Source organism: Pleurodeles waltl, chromosome 4_2, assembly GCF_031143425.1.
Source record: "Pleurodeles waltl isolate 20211129_DDA chromosome 4_2, aPleWal1.hap1.20221129, whole genome shotgun sequence".
Taxonomy (NCBI): Eukaryota; Metazoa; Chordata; class Amphibia; order Caudata; family Salamandridae; genus Pleurodeles; species Pleurodeles waltl.
The window spans coordinates 888,708,152-888,730,505 of NC_090443.1; the positions used below are offsets into that span (position 1 = coordinate 888,708,152).

Here is a 22,354-nt window from a genome sequence, read left to right on the forward strand (position 1 = left end):
AAACTATAAAAAATAATATTACATGTTTCTGGGATAAAAATAATAAATACCTTAAAAAAACACGCACATATCTATGTTTTAATTTTTGGACTTATCGAGGTTTCAGATGTGCAAGTCACATAGCTCAAATTAAAATTTCGAACAAAATAAAGTATGTATCTAAAAAATTGTCAGCCAAGAGATTAACCTATATTTTTATCATTTCTCAAATATATATTTGCTCATTTGGATAACGATGTATACTTGCTTTTTAACGCCGAAAAAAAGCGAATTTATTGTAGCAAATATGTGGCAGTAAAAGCGTTCTCAGGGAAAGATTCTTTTCCAAGCCCTTTCCTTTGGCTAGCAACAAGTTGTTTATGCCCAAACTGTCCTTGCAAAACCGGGAGATATGACCAGTCTCCTCACCCGGTCTGCTCTTGATGTGCGTTTACTGCACTGCACTTAAGAAGCAGCCATCTTGAGCAAATGGCGTTAAAACTTTCCATTATCGTTTCTTTTCATGTGTGAAGGAAAGAGTTGGTCAATTTAACACAATCTTGTCCACTGCAGGTGAGCCTCCAATTCTGCCTGTCTGAGTTTGCCTTAGGTGCGGTTGCACCGACTGCTCAATACGTTTGTACAGCTTGACAATGAAGGTGTCGGGCAAAGCAGCAAGTTATCTGATGTTGAGGTAAGCGACATCTTCAACTACGTCTTTCTGAATTAGTATTCACAGAGCCAAAGGGTTTCTGTCCCACACCTGTTACCAGTTACTCAAATATCCACACTTCCATATCTTGCACTATGAAGTCTCCCTTCTTGGAGAGGGGCTCATTGTTGAAGGTCTCATAATGTTTGCTGCGCTCATGATACAAATTAGCATCCAGCTAAAGGACAGATCCTCCACTTCCTTCAATTAATTTAAGGGAGCCCAGCCCCCCATTGATGAAATAAGAATTGTCCCCAGTCCATTTAAACACCTTGACATCAGGACTGAATGTGTAAAGAAAGGTTTCTTCTGTTCCGTAGCAGTGGTAACTGACCTTAAAAGTATGAGTTGCATATGCTCCGAACACTTGGTTATCCATACCTTTGCTGACCAAAGGGACCGGGCTGTCAACAGATGTTGTCTTCCTATAAAGAATTTTCAGGCTGGTGCATACTCCAGTGTACTATAAGCCAATCATCAGGGATACCCCTGAACTCGTGCTGGAAGGCATTGCACAAGCTTTTCAACTTGAACATCTTCTAAGAGCGCACTGCTATGCTTCAGGTCAATTCTTCAGTGCCCTCTTTGCCCAAGCTGCATACACTTTTCCGCCGCTTTGCCTCTTCAATTGTGATGATCTCCCACCTTTTGGTTTTTGGCTCACTGGAGAAGTTGTTTATCATATCAAGTTCATCATTCTCAACTACAACAAATCCTATGTCTTTGGCATATTTTCTGTATACCACTTGTAACACCTGAATAAAATGATCCACCCATTCTCTTGGAACTACAAACCAATACCCCAGCTGTTTCTTTTCCTGGCATACTGCTGCACCATAACTGTGGACTCTGTGCTAAATGATTTTCCCATCGGTTGTCCCACTACAATACACAGAAAGATTTGTGGGGTCTTCCTTTTCTCCTCTTTTGATGGTAGCATATCTTAGATTGGTCAATGCATCCTTTTAAAAAGGCACAGTTTGATCTGTCTTGCTCTCTTGTTGCTTCTCTGGAAAGGTTTTGCCTGATGAGCAGAAGAACGGGGAATCTCTGAAACTTTGCGACTCACTGCAGGTGAACCTTCTTTCAAAAATGCCTTCTCATTCCCTAAAGAGCATGTACCTGAGTCAGCATTTAAGTTTTGAGTGGTATTTTTTTTGTCCATCTGCAGGTTCAGATGGAGTTTCTGTGCCTGCTGCTAGAATGTTTTATGAGCATGGATATTACAGTTACTTAAACTGTGGGATGTGGAAACTTCTTGCTAGAGTCAATGACAAATTCATAATCGGTCTTCACTCAGGTCCTTCAAAGTTTTTAACAGAGTTTTCACCTTTTATGTTCTTCGCAGAGGAAAATCATTCTGTCAAGGAGGACAATTCAGACTCCTCGTTTAAACGTAAACATAAGTTCTCAGAAATCCCAATGTCAATTACCCCCTTCGTAGGACTGTGGATACCAACTGTTTCCCTATGGCAGAAATTGGAGGCTCTGCTTTAGCCCTTTGGGAGACCGCCGCCTCAGCAGCAATCACTTCAGCTATGAAAGTTTCTTTGCTCCCTGCTATACCCCTCTCAACTGGAGGAACAGCTTTTCCCTACAGAATATAACCATCTACTAAAAGAGAATGTTCTTTGGTTCTGGGTTCTAAAATTGTAATGGTACTACTAGGTTCTGCAATCTTTTCAGCACAGCTGTGAGGCAGATCATTCATCTTAGACACTGACATTGGAATGTCATTAAAGTGTTCCAAGGTTTTGCTATCCCCTTTGGCATTTACATTTTCTAGTTCTCTTGTGGCCATATCAACATCAGAGAGCTTTGAAATTGTGGCATCTAAATTTTCTTCAATTGTAGTTCCATTTTCCTGCTTTTTTCCTTCACTGAGAGATCCTTCTCAGAAGACAGATCATCCCACTCGCCAGGCGATGGTAGGGTGTCTTTGATCTTTTTATGGTCAATGTCAGCACAATAGACGCCACTTCATCCAAGGGGCAGACGAGACATACTTCAACGCCATTTTCAATAACAAGTAGATTGGACTGGTGCAGGTCAAATACAACATTGTTGTGTCTGACAATTATAACACCACCTATCTCACCCTTCCCATCAGTGATATATCTAAAGTTAATTAAAAAAAATTCACAATAACTGGTTCTTACTCTTCTGATGTGGATAACAGCACTCTTTCAATTGGCTTAGCCATTCGTGCCAAATCTGCATCTGGAAGTTTACCATATTCAGCATCAGATAATGAAGTAGAAACACCACCACCAGCAGTGGGAAAGGAGGTAGAAGGCATAGAATAAGATTGAGTATTGGACACATAAAGAACCTGCCCTGGCACAACTGTGTGTGTGAACAGCCTGCTGAGTTCCACAAGTTTATTTGACGTGACAGTGAACTTCCAAACTATCGTATTTAATGTGTCTGTGCCTATTGCTACATATTTGGAGGTTCCAGGTGGTTTTTGAATAACCATTTTCTTATCTTTCTTTTCATTGTTTTTGATTGGTGCGTCATCTTGCACTACGTCGGGTTGGTATCAGCAGTCAGTAGTCCTAAAGTAGCACTGTAGGGCAGAGGAGGAGCTCAGGAAGAGCCTCTGCCGCTGTAGATGGTGGCTGCACCGAGCGGGTTCCGAGAAAGGGCTCCAACCATTGGTGCACTCTGAGGCAGAACCGCTGGAACCCATAGTAAGGATCTCTTCATCATCAAGCCCTGGTTGGTCAGCCAGGGGCAATGGTGCCTCGGCTTTTGTTGGAGACCCAATGTACAATCGGCAGGACTGTGGACACACTCTAGGGCGAACATCTCAATTCTCTGAGCGGAAGTGATTTTATTTTCCCTATAGTAAGTTGTCGTGTCATTTGGCTCTGTATCTGTTGTTAGGGGTAATAAATCATGTAGTGTTCAAATTGTTGTGACTGTAAAACTTGTGCGTGGGGGAGGGAGCAAAAGAAGGGTAAAAATAAATAAACAAGGGTGTGATGAGGTAAGAAGAAAGGGACAGAAATGAAGTTTTATATGTACTTATACGTGATAATTGTATTTAGAAATGTGAAGTGCATGCTTATAATAGTGTGTATGTATGGAATATAGAAAGCAAACAGGTGTGAGTGAACATGGACCCTGTTTTGGGAGTGTTGCAAAACAGAGCAGAGTTTACAGTGTTGCGTTAAACTATGAAGTGTAATAAATATGATTTTTTTATTTGAAGGTAAATATTACAATGGTGAAAAAGTGTCCTTTTGGATGCACTTCGTAAAGCGTTTGAAAGTGAAGGAGCAAGGTAAAAATACTTGCAGATGAGAAGATGTGCTAATAAGTGAGATATGCAGGATGTTGGGGGCAAGCGGTAGTTGTAATCTTAAAGAGTGATATATGTTAATGTGAGCAGAAAAGGGTAGACGCTTGATGGTGCAAATCCAATTGTAGTGCCAAGGCTCACACAGAAAGTTAAAAAAGCCCTTCCAAGGCAACACATTTGTGGGGAACTGAAAGCAGCGTCATAAGCTGAGAGTGCACATGAATGACCTTTGAACACATTGGGTGTAAACGTGTAGACTGAGTGGCAGCAAGATCGAGAGGGGGTTGAGAGGGAGAGGATGTGGAATGCTTTGAAGCCTTGCAACATGTGTAGGATTTATAAAGGACAGTACTGCTGTTGAGTGAATTGTTCAATTTAGAAAAAAGTACATTTTAATACAGTGATAGTGCAGGAGTGTGCATCTGAGAAAGGGTAAGGTGGCAAGTGACAGAAACACTCACAGGAGAGTTAATGAAACAGAATGCATTGTTGTAGCGTAGTGATAAGGACACCAGTGAGGAAGCTGGAAAAGATATGGGAAGTTGTAGATGTGAACTTGTGTTAGGTAGGAGCAGTACAGGGTTGGCAGCAGTGGCCATGAAGGCTTTGATGGTGTCAGGGTAGTGTTTGTGACGGTGACTTTATACGGGAAAGAAATGAAAAGATGTGGTAAAGGCTAAAACAGTATTGCTGGAGAAGCAGGGAGGTTGGAAAGAAGGGAGACTTGATTTTTTATCTCTCCTTTTCTGTGCTTGGTGTATATAATTTCAAATGTAAAGGTTATTTTGCACACAGTGAACAGATTAGAAATAAAGAAAGGAATGAATGAATGTATCGAAATGGTGCTCATGATATGAAGAATTCTGAGGAGCATTGGGTTGATTGAACATAGTTGCATGAAAGCGTGCCTCTGAACCATAAACATAGCGTGGTTAGCATTCTGGGAGTGGTGAACAAAAGTGGCATAAGGGTATGAAAGTACAGTGCATTCAAATTTTGAACTGTGAAAGATTTGGCATGAAGAAAGAGTAAGGTGTGTGTATTTATGCTACGTTGTAGAATAAACTGTGTTTGGTTCATTATCCTGCTCTCATTTTAACCAAACGAATGGGCACGGAGGAGCGTGTAAACACAGCTCTGGTGGGCATAAAAATAAAAGAGCACTTAGGAGGCTAAAGGTTACTATATGGAAAGGTGAAAGATGTAGAGTTAGGTTTGTACTGTCCATGTGTAATAAATGGGTTCTAGTTTTGAATGAGTTGAAAGATGCTGGATGCAACAGTATATAACGTAACCTGGGCGGAAGTGCAGTTATAAGTGAGAAGCTGTATGAAAGTAAAAAAAACATGCTTGTGTGAGCATTTCACAGGGTGAATGTGTTAAAAAAAACAAATCCACAAATGTTATACTGAAAATAAATGTACAGGGAGAATCAAACAAACACCAAAAAAGTGTGGAATAGCTGCAGATAAAATAGTTGGAAGATGAAGGTGTTTAAAATAGAAATATGTAAAGGATACAAACAAATATATTCAACAATGAAATAATAGAATACCAGATTCAGGGAAAAGCCCCCAAAACAGAGAAGTGTTAAATGGTGTACACTGACAGGACAGGAAATGCGAGGTTGATGTTTTTTGACACAGAAGTTTATGTTCACAGAAGGGTGAAAACACAGAGAACGATGGAAACACATGCTCTCTTGTGCAGTGTGTTAGCAAAAAAACAAGCATTTGCAATGCAATAGGTCTCGCATTTGTGAGAGTTAGAGCTACTGGTGTTGTAAATGACAATGTCTTTTACCTATGTGTTTTGGTTTGGAGTGTAGTGGATGTATGCCAAGTGCCACAGCAACAGTCCCAGGCCTGTCGCTGCAGGACAGAGGACACAACAAAGCCACCATCTTGGGAGTGTTTTTGCCTCATTCCTACAGACTGGCTGTGGTACCCTAGAGATGCAACCCTTTCTAGTGTGTTTATCTAAACTTTTATAGCACCAAACAAGCCACAAAAAGGACCTAAGTGGCATTTAACCCGGAGAATTGGGGGGGGTATAAAGAGTTAGGAGCAAAGAAAAAGGGGCAGTAGTATATTTCACTAAGTTAAACTTTTAAAGAAAGTGTTCCTTTACATTGGCAATACTGGCCTAACTTAAAAACATTGACTGTATACAAAGAGAATAACAGAAGAGGCAGCTTAACTGCAAATTAATTATAGCGGTTTTGTTAAGAATGGCACCTGCTTTGCAGAGCTATGAAATGGCAGAACCTGTATTACCAAGCGCTATATAAAACTAGTGTTAAGCTCTACTCACGTCAGCTGGTAATGCACCCACTGCAGAGGTCTTGACATAACGATAATGTCACAGATTACAATCCTGACATCCTTTTTCACCTCTTCATCTCTGCAAGGTCGATGCAAATGAATTATAGAATGGCACCTGCTTTGCAATTCTATGAAATGGCAGAACCTGTATTACCAAGCGGTATATTAAAATAAACGAGTTATTCACAGACTGCCCCAACACGCACCAGACGAAGAACCCTAGGGGAGAGGATGTGGCATAAGGGCCAGAGCAGCAGACTTTGCAGCAGGGAACACAGTTCGAGATTTGGCGCAGGCTCAACATCCTGTGATTCTGGGCAAATCACTAAGAGGGTCATTAGGAGTTTGGTGAACGGAAACATCCGTCCACCAAACTCCCGATGTGGAGACCACTGCGGTATTGGTTGTCTCCCTACTGGCCCCATTACAACTTTCCCACTGGGCTGAATTGTGAAAACCAAGGTGCTGGGCAGGGGAAACCCTGCAGTGCCCGTGCCATGGGCATGGACAGTGCAGGGGTCCCCCCTGTGGCCTCCTGCACTTGTTCTCCACCAGCCTTTTCATGGTGGTGAAACAGACATGGAAAGGCTGATGGAGAACAAGGTTGTAATCAGCAGGGTGGCGCTGAACAGGCTGATTTCAACTAGGACCGCCGTCAGACTGTTGGGATCTTGGATTCTGGCGGGGACAGCGGTAGGTTGGCAGGTCTGCCCACTAACCTTGTAATATGGTGGTAGGACTGCCACAGACGTGGCGGTCTGACTGCCTCTGCGAGTCTGGAGGTCTTGTGACTGCCAGCCTCGTGATCAACCCCTTAATCTCCTCTTGCTACCAAAAATGAATGTGTTCTTCTGTAATGCAACCAGTGCTCACTTAACGTGCTGTAATACCTTTGTATCGAGTTTGGCCTATATAAATCTGCAAAAAATAAATAAATAAATAAATAAAAAACCACAGAAAACATCGCAAGGGAACAGCAAGACGTCCAAAACCAAGGAAGATGAAGAAATAACATACCGCCACGAGTGAAGCGGCGAGGCAAAAGAAAAAGTTGTGCGCCACATTAAGGTACCTTCCCGATCGTGCAATAATCCATGCAACAGGGTCAGTCTCCAAGACAGTAACAAAACTGCCTTAGGGTGGGACAAAAAAAAAGCATTTACCAACGACATCAAGGGATTTCTGAAAGGCAGGCCCAGGAACGAATGAAAGTGATGGGAGTGAGATGGGAATGGTTAAAGCCCACAGAATAGATTACAACATGTCAATAAGAGCAGCGCTTGTGCGCCGCTATGCTCTACCTAAAAGGGTTCAGAAAGGCAGACATTTGTGATAAGACAAAAGGAGACAATCAAAACAGATAAAGCCATCAAATTGAAAGCAACAAAATGAAGCAACAAAACAAAAAGCCTATGGAATGTGTTTTTTTTCCCAGGTCAGCTAGCAACATTCCCAGTAAAATTCTTTCTGAGCTGTTTGGCAGGTTTCGACCCAAAAAAGGAGAATCATGGCAAGACCAAATCGGAACTAGCTACAGAGCATGCTACAGGACTACGAAAAAGGCAATCAATGAGGATATAGTAAGTCTCAATTTTTGGGAGCTAAGAATTCTTGGAAGATAAAAGCAAATAAAGGGTGGGGAAGGTTCATGTTATCAGAGGAGCGTAGACAGACTGATATGCTTCACCAGGAATCACTGAAATACACTGTGTATGATGGTGAAATGAAGCCTTTCAATTCACAAATGGCTTTATTTTTTATTTTATAGAGGAAAAAGAGGAATTGAAGACGGTGTGCGGGTGTTTGTGCAATAACAGAGTGATTAGAAACTACGTGCATATACACACAAAATGCAATATTTCTCACTTGTAGGTAGTTTGTAAATATATAAAACAAACTGTCCCTGATGTAAGCATAATCTACACAGGCCTATGCTTGCAGGTTGTGGAGCGAGCATATTGCAAAACATATAACAGTTTCTACAATTTAGATAATTTCCTCTACTCTTCCTGTCACAAATTTCCCTCGCCACATGCTTGCATTACTATCAACCATCTCTTGCTAATTTTTATTACACTCTCGAGCCTCACCCTTTTTACCTATTCTTTCTCTCTCCGTATCCCTGTGATTACCTCTAGCTACTCTCAAATTCTTTACTCAAACGATATAAAATTTGAAAATGACAAATATTTTTTGAATAATAATATATGATTTTATAACCATTCAATCTTTTGGAACTTTTCACTTTCAAAGAAAGCCAAAATTGAGAACAGAAGAGACTGTTCTCAATCAGTGTGAAGGAAGTGAAAAACTAAACTAGTTACGTACTGTTGTGGCGTAAACACTACACTGGAGGGACATGTCCAGTGAAAGAGAAGGAGTGGGTGAAATGATGGGTGTTGATCCTCCTTCTACCTGTCTTCCCGGGGTTTCCACAGACATGAGGAAACTGGAAAATAGCAGGTGCCCCTCTTCCCTTCCTCCCCAGGGCCTCTGGAAAGTGATGGGATTATGCGTGTTTTGCAGAGATGCTGCCAAGCACTGCGCCTGCTCTGCACTTCCTAAAAAAGCAACAGGGGGTCAAGTTTGTGTGCAATGAGGGAGAGAGTGACAAGAGATGGTAGTAGGACAGTAGATATTTAATTTTAATATATAAGGAAATTGAAAGCAGGTGGGATGCCCATGAGATAGGATGCACGGCCGGGAAACCAGGTTTCAATAGGATTTAAAGGGGTTAGTGAAGAAGTGGGAAGGATAGGTCGTCATATCATTTTGGTAAGTGACCTATTTTTGTGGGTTTCACATGACATCCCTCCATTTGCAGAGCTGGCCCATGGGGTTCGACAAATGAACACTAAGTGTTTACATCATAGTTTTCCAAGAGGCATTCTTGGCAACAAACTTCTCGTTCATTACCTATGTCACCAAGAACACCCTCTTGTGGAAAACAGCAGCTACATCTGATACCCACTAATCTACAAATGTTAACACAGCAATACTAGAACCGGTCAGAGTGGAGGGACCATGGAATTATTATTTAAAGAGGAAGTTTTCCTTAAACAGTGGTAGTGTATTCCAGTATGTCTACATCAGTCTACTGGCCCTCAATTGTCCTTTGAACCCTTTTGCCCTCTATGATCATCTTTCCACCTTTCACAATATGGTTTCTGCACCATCATTTTCTCAGTTCTTCTCTCTTCCTTGTTCTATTCACTTCCTATGTCTCTTTACTGTCATCTCTCTTTCGCCCTGTAGCCCTTGTTGCCCATCCTTTTTCATCCGTCAGTTTCCACCTTCTCCTCCTCTTGCTTTCTTCTCTAACTCTCTTCCCTTTCAACTCTATTCTCCAATTATTCACATATTCTCTCTCGTAGGCCCCTTGATCCCTAGTATGTTTTCTGTTTTATTTTCTCTCCTCATCTCTATACCTGGAGCTCTTCCTCTTTTCCCCAATTAAGTTGTCTGATTATCTTAATGTTTACCTGTAAAAGCTCTTTCTCCAGTTTCACTCTCCCTTTCACTACATCTATCCCTTTTTTACCTAATTTCTCATGCCCTCTGTCTCAATCTGAACACCCATCTGTCAGCCTTCAACAGTTAATTCACTGTTTGTTACTAAGTCTCACATCTATGTCACTATCTACAGCTCACTCTTCATGTGCTGCTCTTTCTCTGTTCCAGTCTCTCCAACTGCCTTCTGTATTTGCCTGTCTCTTTTGTTTCCTGCATCTCTTGCTCCTTCGCTCTTCTCACCTCTACCACCTTTCCACTTCATATTGGTCTGTCCAAGTCTCCCTCTCGGGCTCTGTCCCTCATCAGTGATGCAGTTTTTCTGTTTTCCTCCTTCATCAAGATGGCCTCTATTTCCAAATCCGCATCCCTTTCCATCTTTCTAGAATTCTCCTTCTTCGTCTCTCTGAGCCTTGTTGGGTCCTTTTAGCACTCTCTCTATCCACTTTAAATCTATCCAACAATCTTCTGTATCTTCTAATGTTTCACCTCCATGCTTTTCTCTTAACGTCCCATTTAAGTCCTCCTTTTTTTACCTCTCCACCGAACTATCTTACTCTGCCTCCTGGATCACTCTTCCAGACCCATCACAGAGTTTCCAATCTGGTCCCTTCACTCATTTGCAACCTGCAGGTGCCTCAATCTCTCTGCCCTGCTTCATATTTCTCCCTCAGGTTAATCTGTTATTGACTTTCCCTTCATTTACATGGTACTACCTGCCTTCTGGGCCCACACAGTCCCAACTGATGTTTATATTCCTTCAACTTTTTTCTTCAATTTCTTAATCCCTCCTCGTTGTATATCTACTTGGATTTAGTGTTCTGTTAAGATTTACCGGTCTCTTTTGTTCTTATCTTGATAAATGATGGTGATAACTGGTAATAGATAATGAAAGTGGGCACATGCAAATAGTACATAAAAGGACAGGGCTAAGTCAGTCTAAATGCAGCCATATGGAAAGCCAAGAGATCTGGGATAAATACTAGTAACAAGTGCCTCGAAATTGCATCCAGGACCCATACATAGGATCACAAAGTAAAAAAGTCAATCAGCCAAAGGTTTCCCAAAAGCAACCACAGTATCATCGAAATTTCATATTTTCAGCTGAGGTGATTTTTAAAGGTAGTTTTGTTGAGGTTCAAAATTCCTAATAAGCTCGGTCTAGACTACACTTAATTTGTTCATTTTTTTGAGAACCAAGAACGACAGAAGTATTGTGTCTTTCATTCTGTTTTCATTACATATGAAATTCCCTCAAAAAGTATTCAGAGTGTCACTTACTGCAAGGAGGTTCATTATCGTATGCCCAGTTTCTCCAAACAATGGCTTCCGAAATCTCACACTGAAGAGTGGACATGGATAAACTGCGAGAACAAGGTAGAGTACATCATTAGTTGAAATATTATATGTGATAAACAGGAAAACAAAGGATATCCACCTATGTTATGTGTTTTATGTTACATGCATGTATGTAGAACATTTCCACAAATAGGATGCTCAGTGCACCTGAAATCTGAGAGCCATTCATGATTCTGGGATTCTCATTGACCATAATCAAACTAGTTTTTGATGTTCCAATTAAATATGTGTTAGTGGTGAGTCATATTCGTTAGTGATTGGCAACGCTGGGCAGACTAATATATTGCATAGGCATGCTACCTATCATTCGTCTCGAGTGTCCCGTGTATGACACAATAGCAGCCAAACTTTCTGGGGCTATTATACTCAAAGCTGTATGCTGTAGTCAGTAGAGTTGGATGTGATGCTTGAGGTTCTAACATGTGCTTGTCACGTCAACGCAAACTTGACGCTGCTGGTATGTATGACAATGTTTATAAAGGTATCTGAGAGGACAAGATTATGCTTCCTGCAGGATTTATTAACCCACCTTTATAATCAAAAGCCTTCACCTAGAGAGTGTGCTATCACCTGATTTTCATTGGTGACTCTACAATAAACGTGCTTGCTACTCAAGGGGACGAGTTCCGATAGAAAAATTACATGTATAGATGTCAATGAATAATCCTGTGGAAAATTTGCAGTTAGATTTATGAAAATGAGGGATTGGGGGGTGAGGGAGATGTTAAACATATGAGCAGAAGTCATCAGGCCCTAAAGCCTACTTGGAGCAAACAGCAAAGTCGCTACAGAAAATCATCCTTAGCCTCCAGGTACTTTAGCTGGATGCCTGACCTGAACACCCTGAATGGTGGGGATACATAATGGAGTCTGGGGCTGGGTCACATGATCAATTGACAGGCTTCGAAACTAGGGTCTGAACTATAATAAAGAAACATCTCTATGTTCTTTACAGAGATTGGGTAGAGGCAGGGAGAGAGACAGGAAGAGTGCCAAACTGCAGTCTGCAGGAATATTGTCAGAAGACACCCAAGCTGGGGTGGAAAAAGAGGGGAGCATAGACAGACAGGAGATAATGCATGATGAACTATGCTAGACAGTAGCCAACTAGACCAGAGTGTAGATAATTATGTGTACTAATGAATGTGCCGAAGGACTTTAAGGCTTGTTTCGTTTTGCTCGAGTACATAGTTAGAATTAGCTCTATGGCAAAGTATTAAACGTATTTTACTGTGTGCTGAAAAAATCTCCACATGCAGATAGCACGGGCAGCCACACTGTTTATCCAAACAGTTACAAAAACATGTTCTTTAAATCCTCAGAGTCATTAAAATGAAAAGAAAGCATCAGCAGAATAAAGATAACAATTCTCTTCCTAACAATTCCACTACTTACGCCTGTATTCCGCTCCAAGTCGCAGCATCAGCCGGATAGGGAACACTTTTGCCCACGGAGTCTCCCATTTCTGAATTAGGATGCCAAACAGGTAGGGAGGAGTTGGGAGCACCAAGTCCTGCAGAGATTGATATGTTGATGTAACGTAGAGGAAACCACCATGCTCCTTGCTGCCCAAAAAACTCTGGCTGAGAAAAGAGTGTCCGAGGTTCCCTACAACTGTGCCTGCAAGTACAATATACTAGTCAGACACAGCTCGGAAGTGACAGGCACAATATCTATCACAGTAAAATAGAAACCACCTTTTAAAAAAAGTTAATGTAGCATGAACATTATAAACAGATCATCAGTGACAGGAGGAGTTATCACTATAAAATAGTTTCAATTTGTGGGAACATTACAGGCAATAAATAAGTATATTTTACAAGGATCAGTGCAATGATACTTAGCATCATTTCATTGAGCTGCCACCAACACAATCCCCTCTAGTACAAGAAAACAATTTACCGCTTGTAGTGGCATTCCGGCATCTCATTCTGTTGGTACTGTAAGTAGCAGCCTACAACTGTCTTGACTAGAATAGACCCCATTGACATTATGTCACAAATTACTATGGAAGATTTGGGTGACTTAAAGAAAAGTGGAACACTGGAGAAATTGAGCTTGATAACCCCTACTCTGCTCACTATCTTACTCACAGGGCTTTTCTCTATTAATAATTTGAATGACTTGGGGAAAAGAAGATGGAAGAGTAGTAACCTTCCATGCTCACAATTATTGTCCCAAAAGGTGAGGCTTATAGATTAAATTCCCTCTACTTCTCTCCTCACCACAAAGCCAAAGGCAAGAAGCAGCCAGTCTGGTTTCCAGTTGCTTCTTTCTACAAGGCAAAACTTATTCATCGGGTATCTGAAATAATGGTTTGCTTGAAGTAAATCTTGTGAAGGAAACGCTAAGAAGGTTTGTTTAGCTACATTTAACATAATTCAAACTAAATTCTTTAACAATGTGTCTTGGGTTGAGAAAATGCACTGGTCACAGAAAATTGACCTTGCATGACTGTTTCTGAGGAGTTGCCGTACCATCTTCACTGTGCAGAACTATAGGGTCTACCGCGGCTTAAGATCCAACTGTAGTGATGTATCTGTCTGAATGACACTAAGCATTTAGCATAGATTTTATTCTCCAATTTAACCTAGCGAGGTTGGCAGCAAATTAGTATCTATGACAAATGATATTCGGGAGAATTAATAGAAGGTAGTTATAAGCACCACACGCAGAGTATTTGATCACTAAATTCACTGTTCCAAGTACGGTATATGCCAGACAGAAAACCTCCTCTTAGTGCCTACCTGGCCACATATAAATTCAGTTATATGTGTACAATTGATCTTTACAGAGGTACTTTGCAGGTTGTATGGAATGATAAACCATTGCTCTGTAAAACCCCTTTGAAGGGTGGTCGAATCAGGAGACATACACATTTTATGTAAATGGGAACCTAATCAAACTAAGCTATAGGAGGAGGTGGAAACCCCACAAGAAAAATGCCCTCTTTGTGGTGCCATGGTTATTTTAACTATCACGTTCTGTAATCTTCAGGAATTCATCACAAGCTTGTTTTCAGTAATGCGATTTCTTTCTCAATAATGGTAACGTGGAATAGGCAGCTATCAGACTCCGTTCACTGGTAAAGCAAATACAAAGTCAATGAAAAGTTTAAAATTGTATTGTCTACAACAGGAAGGAAGGTGTGATTAGCACCCTCAGTTATTAGTATTTCCTCCTTGCTTCCATGTTCTGCCTGATCTTCATTTAAAGTGTTTATTGAATGGTGCTCCTGAAAACACATATTGAAGCTGCACAATGTTGGAATTTTTGTTTTGTGGTACCACGAGGAAGAAGACTATAGATATAATTGTTCTTTTTGCGCCAAAACATTATACAAAGGTTTTTGCTGTTTTTTTCTTCAATTACCTTTTTGAGTCAAGTGACTGAGAACCTATATTATATGTAACAATAAGGAGTTATGATCCCAGTACCTTTACCTTCAGAAGATAGCAGAAGATGAAGCTGTCAACAATGTAAGTTCTGATTTTTGTGGATATCAATGTAGGCATGAAAAACAAGTAACTTACCTTCGGAAGTGCGTTTTGTGGTGGATACTCTACCTAACCAGAGATTTTGCAAATCTGGAATATCCACAGGTGAGAGACAGGAACTGGAAAACGTCAACATCAGTGCTCCCATGTGCTGGCAGGTGGTGTCATGCAGCTCAATGTTGGCTCCGTAATGCAGTAGAATTGATAAAGAGGAGCCGCATGTCAGCACCACCCCTGAGAATTGACAACAGTTTCTTGTCTCATTTTCTGCGCCCTCAAACCAGGAACTTAGAACAATAGTTGGTGTCAGTGTGCCAGTCTCGAATTTGGTATCTTTTTAGATGTTAATCAGTTCAGGTTACTGAACAGAACTGGGAGACGGGAGGACAGTGAGGAATTTTTGTTAGAGTATACGCCAGATTTCTACAAAAGGTAAATAACTGCAAATCACCTTTTGAATAGATACCAAAGCAGTAACTTCCAAAGGTGGTGGGTCTGGGGATTGGACTCGGGCCAAAATGTCCTGCAGGTCTGGGTGAGCGAAGTGACCTTCTTGTTGGACTTACCTGCCAAGACTACAGTGCTTCATGAACGTATATACATTTGCCCGTGTCTCAGCCTGGCAGCTATCAGGAACAGGTACCGCCATAGCAGTATCTGAGTTGGTGGAATGGGCTGCCTATTGGCCAGTGCATTGCATCTCTTAACGCAGAGAGCTTTCTACCTAAATAGTATACTTTTTAACAAGGCCCTGCCCTTCTTTGCACCTGAGGAGCCAATTAAGAGTTGATTGTACACCGATAATCTTTTGTCTGGTTGATGTAAAAGTTCAATACCTTCTTTTGATCAAGGAGATGGAGCAACTTCACCTGCACCTCTCTCACATGGTGTGTGGATGTGACAGCAATAAGGAATTCTGTTTTCAGTACAAGAGCCTTAAAGATCAGCTGTGCATAGGCTCGACCGGCATGCACATAAAGAACGTCAAGAGCAGATTAAGGTCACACTGGGTCATTACAAATGGATTTTAAAGGAAACACGTGCATCAGACAGTTAATGGAACGTATCAGGCGACTTAAACAAGGACAATTGGTTTGGTAGACACAGAAAGGCCAAAAGGGCTGTTTAAAAACATCAAAGTTTGGCTTGTAATCGGTCTCAACAGTCAGAGTAGATGGAGTTTGTGGAAAGGAGTCTGGCGGCAAGGATAACATTCACCACCTCAGTTAGCAAATGCATTTTACTGCTGAGACATGAGATTCTGATGAAGCAGAAGACTGATTGCATGGCAAATGCTTAGGCTCAGAATCTAGAGTACCACATTTTGCTGGCCTAGTCCGGGAAATCAAGATTGTAAGAAGCTGGCTCTCTATTTAGTGCACTAAAATGAAGTACACTGTGCAGAGAGTCTAGTGAATCCCAATTGGTTTTGCAGAGGCAAAAGTAGATAGGATTAATGCTCTGTTTTTTGGTAGTGTGGTGTAGGAAACCAGCCTTTGTTGCAATTACCCCCCACGTTTTGCCTGATACTGATTTGACAGAGTGTGCTGGGACCCTGCTAACCAGGCCCCAGCACCAGTGTTCTTTCACTAAAAATGTACCATTGTTTCCACAATTGGCACACCCTTGGGACACAGATAAGTCCCTTGTGCAAGATACCAGTGGTACCAAGGGCCCTGTGACCAGGGAAGGTCCCTAATGGCTGCAGCACGTGTAGTGCCATCCTATGGGACCCCTCACCTAACACATGCAAACCAACATTGCAGATTGTGTGTGTTGGAGGGGAGAAAAAGGCAAAGTCGTCATGGTATCCCCCTCAGGGTGCCATGCACACAAAACACTGTCGGTGGCATAGGTAAGTCACCCCTCTAGCAGGCCTTAAAGCCATAAGGCAGGGTGCACTGTACCACAGGTGAGGGCATAGCTGCATGAGCAATATGCCCCTACACTGTCTAAGTCCATTCTTAGACACTGTAAGTACAGTGTGTCCATATTAAGTATATGGTCTGGGAGTTTGTCAAAACAAACTCCACAGTTCCATAATGGCTACATTGAATACTGGGAAGTTTGGTTATCAAACTTCTCAGAATAATAAACCCACACTGATGCCAGTGTTGGATTTTTAAAAATTGCACACATTGGGCATCTTAGCTATGCCCCCTGTATTTTACCCAATCCTTGCGTGCAGGACTGACTGGTCTGTGCCAGCCTGCCACTGAGAGACGAGTTTCTGACCTCCTGGGGCAAGAGCCTTTGTGCTCTGAGGCCAGAAACAAAGCCTGCACTGGGTGGAGGTGCTTCACACCTGCCCCCCTGCAGGAACTGCAACAAAGGCTCAGACTTCGTGTTACAATGTCCCAGGGCACTCCAGCTAGAGGAGATGCCCAGCCCCGGCCATCTTGGTTTGGAGGACAGGGACCAATGGGGACAGGAATGTGCTTCCCTCCCCAAATGGAGTGAGCACAATGAGTATGTAGCCACCCTCAGGGACAGTAGCCATTGGCTACTGCCCTCTAACCCTAAACCACCACCCCTAAATATTGTATTTAAGGGCTCGTTGAACCAAGCTAGTCAGATTCCTGACGACCTCAAGAAAAGAAGAAGGACTGCTTAGGTGAAACCCCAGCAGAGAAGGAAAGGAGACAACAAATGACTTGGCCCCAGCCCTACTGGCCTGTCTCCTGCTTCAAAGAACCTGCTGAAGAAAAGAGAAGCGTCCCTGCAGGACCAGCGACCTCTGAAAAACCTCCAGAGGACTGCCTGCATCACAGGGGATCAAGAACTCCAGTGGACAGCAGCACTTTCCAAAGAAGAACAGAAGAGGAAACCTCTTGAAGGACTCCCACCTCACTCCAGAAGCGTGAGTCCTAACCACTCTGCACCCGACGGCCACGGCCCGAATCCAGGTGGCCCAACCGACCAGAGAGGACCCCCAGGCGATGGCGACAAAGTGCCCATCCTGGGTTGACCTCTCCACCCCTCCACAACAACGCCTGCAGAGGGAATGCCGAGGACCTCCTTGCCCTGGACTAAGATAACCGACGCCAAAGGACCCACTGCACCCACAACCCCCAGGGCTTGGAGAAATCGACAGCCGGTGCAGCGACGATCAACAGGCGGCCCTCTTCCCTGTCTGACCGGTGGTGTGCTCGAGACACCTTCGGACCTCACATGCCGCGCCTGAGTGACCCCTGAGGTCCCCTCATAGAATTTCATTGGAAACCTGACGCCCTGTTTGCACCCTGCTGCCCCAGTGCCGCTGAGGGTGTGGGATTGGTGCCTACTTGGGGCCCCTCCAGTGCTCCTCTAATTCCCCCTGGTCTGCCCTCCGAGCCATGGGTACTTACCTGCTGGCAGACTGAATTCAGAGTACCCCCTGTCTCCACAGGAGCCCACATTAAAATTGCTCAACTTTGACCTCTGCACCCGGCCGGCCCAGTGCTGCTGGTGGTGGGTATTTGGTGGTTGACTTGAACCCCCAACAGTGGACTACCTATAACCTGGAGACTGGAACTGTAAGTTGTTTATTTACCTCTAAAACTGTACTTTATTTTCTTCCCCCAGGAACTGAAAATGCACTGTGTCCACCTTTAAAATAGATATTCTCTGTTTTCTTCAAAACTGTTTACTTGACTGAAGGGAACAAAGTTTCATTGATGTCTATGATAACTACCGACCTGCAACAGTATTTACTTCTGAACTAAGTCTTGTGGTTCCAGAAGTAAACTAACAAAAATATATCTTTCTATATAAAATCCTATTGGTCTGGAGTTAAGTCATTGAGTGTGTTTTTCTTCTATTGCTTGTGTGTGTACAACACATGCTTAACACTTCCCTCTGATAAGCCTACCTGCTCAATCACACTACCACAAATAAAGCATTATTATTATCTATTATTGCCTCTGTCAAGCCTGTTGGGGAACCCCTGGACTTTGCACACTATATTTCATTTTGATATGGTATATACAGAACCAGCTTCCTACATGTGGGCAATCAGTTAGGCTTATTAGAGGGTAGTGCTAAGCACTTGTTATATTCAGAGAGGCAATAAATGAGACACGCTCAAAGAATAAATCCGAGACCAATTTGGAAAAATAATTTTCTTTTTTTATATGTTTCAAACCCAAGAACTTCCAAATCAGGTAAGTAGATTTACAAGCATAAATACTTTGTTGTTTCAGAAATCAACACAGTGCAATTTTCAGAGTTCTCTCAAAGTTATCCTAAAGAAGAAAACAATGTTCAACAAACACAGGGTTAACAACACCTTACAAGGTCGAGCTCAGGGAGCAAACGTAAGTACTGGGCACTAATCAGAACCACACCAACAGGTCACACCGGGCAGCACTGGGTTGGCCGTGTGCAGTAATGCGTCAGGTGCTTAATGGTTGTCTATGAGAGTTGGACCTTGTGACAAACAGGCTGCAGGCTCTGGCTGGGAAGCCAGTCAGGGACAACGAGCAGGTAGGTAGTAGACTTGGGGTGCTCGTGAATGTAGGTGCACCTTTGGTCCTTTTCTCCTGTACCCATAGGGCGATGGATGCAGGGTTGTCTTTAGGCGTCCGGTTTTCTCATCTGAGAGCACTCGCGATCAGGGGGTCCTGAATGTTGAGGCTCTAGTTGTCTTTGTGGAGCCCCGCAAGGGTGGACCCAAGGTGGACTCAAGCTCAGGGGAGCCGGGAGGATGTTGTTGGCACCAGTGTCCCTCCTTAAATGGGGTCAGGTTTTCTCTCACCACAAGGCTGCAGGAGAGGGGGGGGTCTGTGTGTAGAGGCTGCAGGAAACTTAGGGGAGTCCAAGAGGAGTGAAAACTGAGTGGAACCAGACTCTAGACAGCTGGGGAACTGGACTGACACCGTTGGTTGGCTTCACCTCGGTTATAGTTGTCGGGTGTAGAGCTCACATCGGGTGTCGTCTCCTTGCTGTTCTAGGGGCTGCAGGGTCCTTTCTTGAAACTTTGTTGCAGAGCAGTTCTGCTGCTCATGGGAGTCTGAGTCTTTTTAGAAGGCAGGCAGTCCTTCTGGGTTTCTTGGAGGCTCAGCTGCAGGACGAGTCATCTTTTGGGCAGAATCCTTCGAGGTCAGCAGGCAGGCAGGCCTCAGGGGCTGGTTCCAAGTCAGCTGCTGCTTCTTTTCTTCTTCTGCAGGGCAACTCTTCTTTGTCGTTTGCTTCGTAGGTAGTCAGGATCTGAGTTCCAGGGTTCAAGGGTGCCACCTAAATACTCAATTTAGGGGCGTTACAGGGAGTGCCAGGCAGAAGTCAATAGGTTGCCCAACTTTAGGGTGACTACACCCCAGCTATGACCACTTCTGCTGGGCAGTGGGCATAACCCTAACCCTAGTGGCCTAATTCCTTCCAAACAAGATGGAGGAATCTGAAAAGTGGTGTCCACTTCAGCTAGTCCACCTTAGGAGTAGGACTGGCATGAAGTGGTCACACCTCCTAAGCTGCCTAATTTTCCCACCTGTGCTGCTGCCGAAAGTGGGGTCAGGACAGGGGGGAGGAGGTGGGGGTTTAGTCATCACTATCTGGAGAGACCTGGGTCACATTACAAAGAAGGCCAGGACTTTGACGCTTCCCGCCCTGGAATGTCCATCCTGTCTGGGTGAGGTGATAACACCCCCACTCAATGCAGGCTTTTGTCTCTGGTCCTCAAGACTGCTGGCTCTCACCTTGGGACACCAGAAATGCGTTTGTGGTGGCTGAACTGGTCAGGACCAGTCAGTCAACCCACTAGTATCTCACAGGTTTTCAGGGGGGGGGGGCACCTCTAAGGTGCTCTCTGGGTGCAGTTATTAAAAAATCCCTCACTGGATGCAGTGAGGGTTTATTAATCTGAGATGTTTGATACCAAACATCGCTATATTCAGGGAAGCTATCACATAGCTGGGAAACTCGCAGTGGCCAGTGTCCAGCACATGCATTTAGAATGGCTTCCCTGGTCACTTACTTTGTCTCAGAATCGACAATGACATAGCAGGGGCATATCTGCTCATGCAGAACTGGCCTCACAAGTACTATAATGCTCCCTGTTTTAGGGCTTTAAGGTCCTGCTAGAGGGATGACCTGCATATATTACATGCAGTGTTAGGGGACATGTCACACAGACTGTGCGCCATGTAATGTTTTTAGGGTCGAGGCTGCGTTGCATGCGTTTCGCTAAGCAAGACGCTTTAGTAATTAAAAAGGGCTCGGAGCCCTGTCCACGTCATGGTAGAGTCTGTCATTGGCTTGTGGGCTTGCCTGCTAGAATCTGCTTGATTTCATTAGTGGAAGGCATGCACATGTCATGCCTTTTCCGGTGAATAGCCCTCCTCGAGCGCATCAACCAAGTACAGAAAACATGCGAGGATCGCTGTTTTCTGTCCGTCTTGTGGACTACTTTTTCTTTATTTTCCCAGCGCGATTTCGCTTGGCAGAAGTCGAGCGCCTTACACAGTTAATGCCACTTTTTCGGGTTACGTACATAAATGCACTTTTGCCGATAGCATTGTAAACTCCTAACCCGACTTTTAACCTATCCGCTCTAGCACGAGAAAACGCGAGACCTGTTGCATTCCAAATGCTTGTTAATTTTGGAAGTACCTTGTAAGGCAGCCTGCAATGGCAGTCTGCATAAGGTTGGTGATGGGTTCTTCAGAGTGGTAGAAGATGAGCTGAAGCTCGACGGGGCCCTCTTCAGTACCCAGGCCTTGTTACCAGGGGTGTCATCTAATGGGGACTTATAGGGGGCTGAAGGGCCTGGTCACTTGAGGATCAAGTGACTAGGAGTCTTGTTTTAGGAAAGGGACACTGGCACTGGGGACCTGGTTAGCAGGAACCCAGTGCCTTCAGTCAAAGCTGCATCTAAAAACCAGGCAAAAAGTGGGAGGGGGTACTGCAACCAACACAGCTCTCTACAAAGATGAATGTGGCCAGTCTTTCCTGATCTTCTTCAGAACCCAAAGCAACAGAGGTATCAGTGAGAAGACGTACAAGAGTACCTCTTTCCATTCTAGCTGGAATGTGTTTCCTAAGAGTGCCTTGGAGGGAACTTCACTGCACAAAATTGTTGGCACTGCGCATTCCCTAAAGGGACAAACAGATCTAGCCACTTCCCCCTGTCCATGTGTTCATGGACGCTGGGATGGAAACGCCACTCGTGATCTGCCAAATGACACCTATTCAGTTCATATGCTCTGGCATTCAGGATGCCTGCCAGGTAGTTGTTGACCAGGAAGATGTTCTGCTGTTCGAACCACCTCCTGATGCAAACCCTCTTGCCACATAGCCCAGGACCTCACTTTGCACTGCTTATTGCAAGTCCACACGGCCATAGTGTTGTCCCTGAGAAACTGCACCAGCCTTTCTTTAAAGGACGATAGAAAGGCTTTGAGGGTGAAGTGGATGGTCCGAAGCACCAGCAGGCACTCTGCCAGAGACCAGAGGCCCACCTTTAGACCCAGTAGCGATTTGTCTGTTACAACTGCAAACCCTGCGTGGGGAAAGGGAGAGAGGCCTGCCGCAGTTCAAATTAGCACCTGACAGCCACCACCGCTGACCCAGAGCCATCTCCCTTGAAACCTGAATGGAGTCGGAGAGGCAGCGCTGATACAGAGCCCAGTGGAGTTGGAGGTTACATTACACGGCTTGCATGTGGTAGCTAGCATTCTGAAAGAGGAAGATA

General features: G+C 43.6%; 1 protein-coding gene and 2 pseudogenes across 2 annotated transcripts in view; all 3 read right to left on the bottom strand.

Annotated features, from left to right (window-relative positions):
- Window positions 1-22,354, bottom strand: part of ZFYVE9 (zinc finger FYVE-type containing 9) — a 391,527-nt gene that overhangs the window by 69,297 nt on the left and 299,876 nt on the right. For both annotated transcript variants that reach the window (XM_069232671.1, XM_069232672.1), the window contains 2 exons: window positions 12,587-12,811; window positions 11,114-11,196 (listed from right to left, as the gene is read on the bottom strand). In XM_069232671.1, the coding sequence (XP_069088772.1) occupies window positions 11,114-11,196; window positions 12,587-12,811 (308 nt within the window). The remainder of the gene's footprint in view (window positions 1-11,113; window positions 11,197-12,586; window positions 12,812-22,354) is intronic.
- LOC138293804 (nuclear receptor coactivator 7 pseudogene) lies at window positions 753-1,374 on the bottom strand (annotated as a pseudogene).
- LOC138293805 (nuclear receptor coactivator 7 pseudogene) lies at window positions 2,525-3,185 on the bottom strand (annotated as a pseudogene).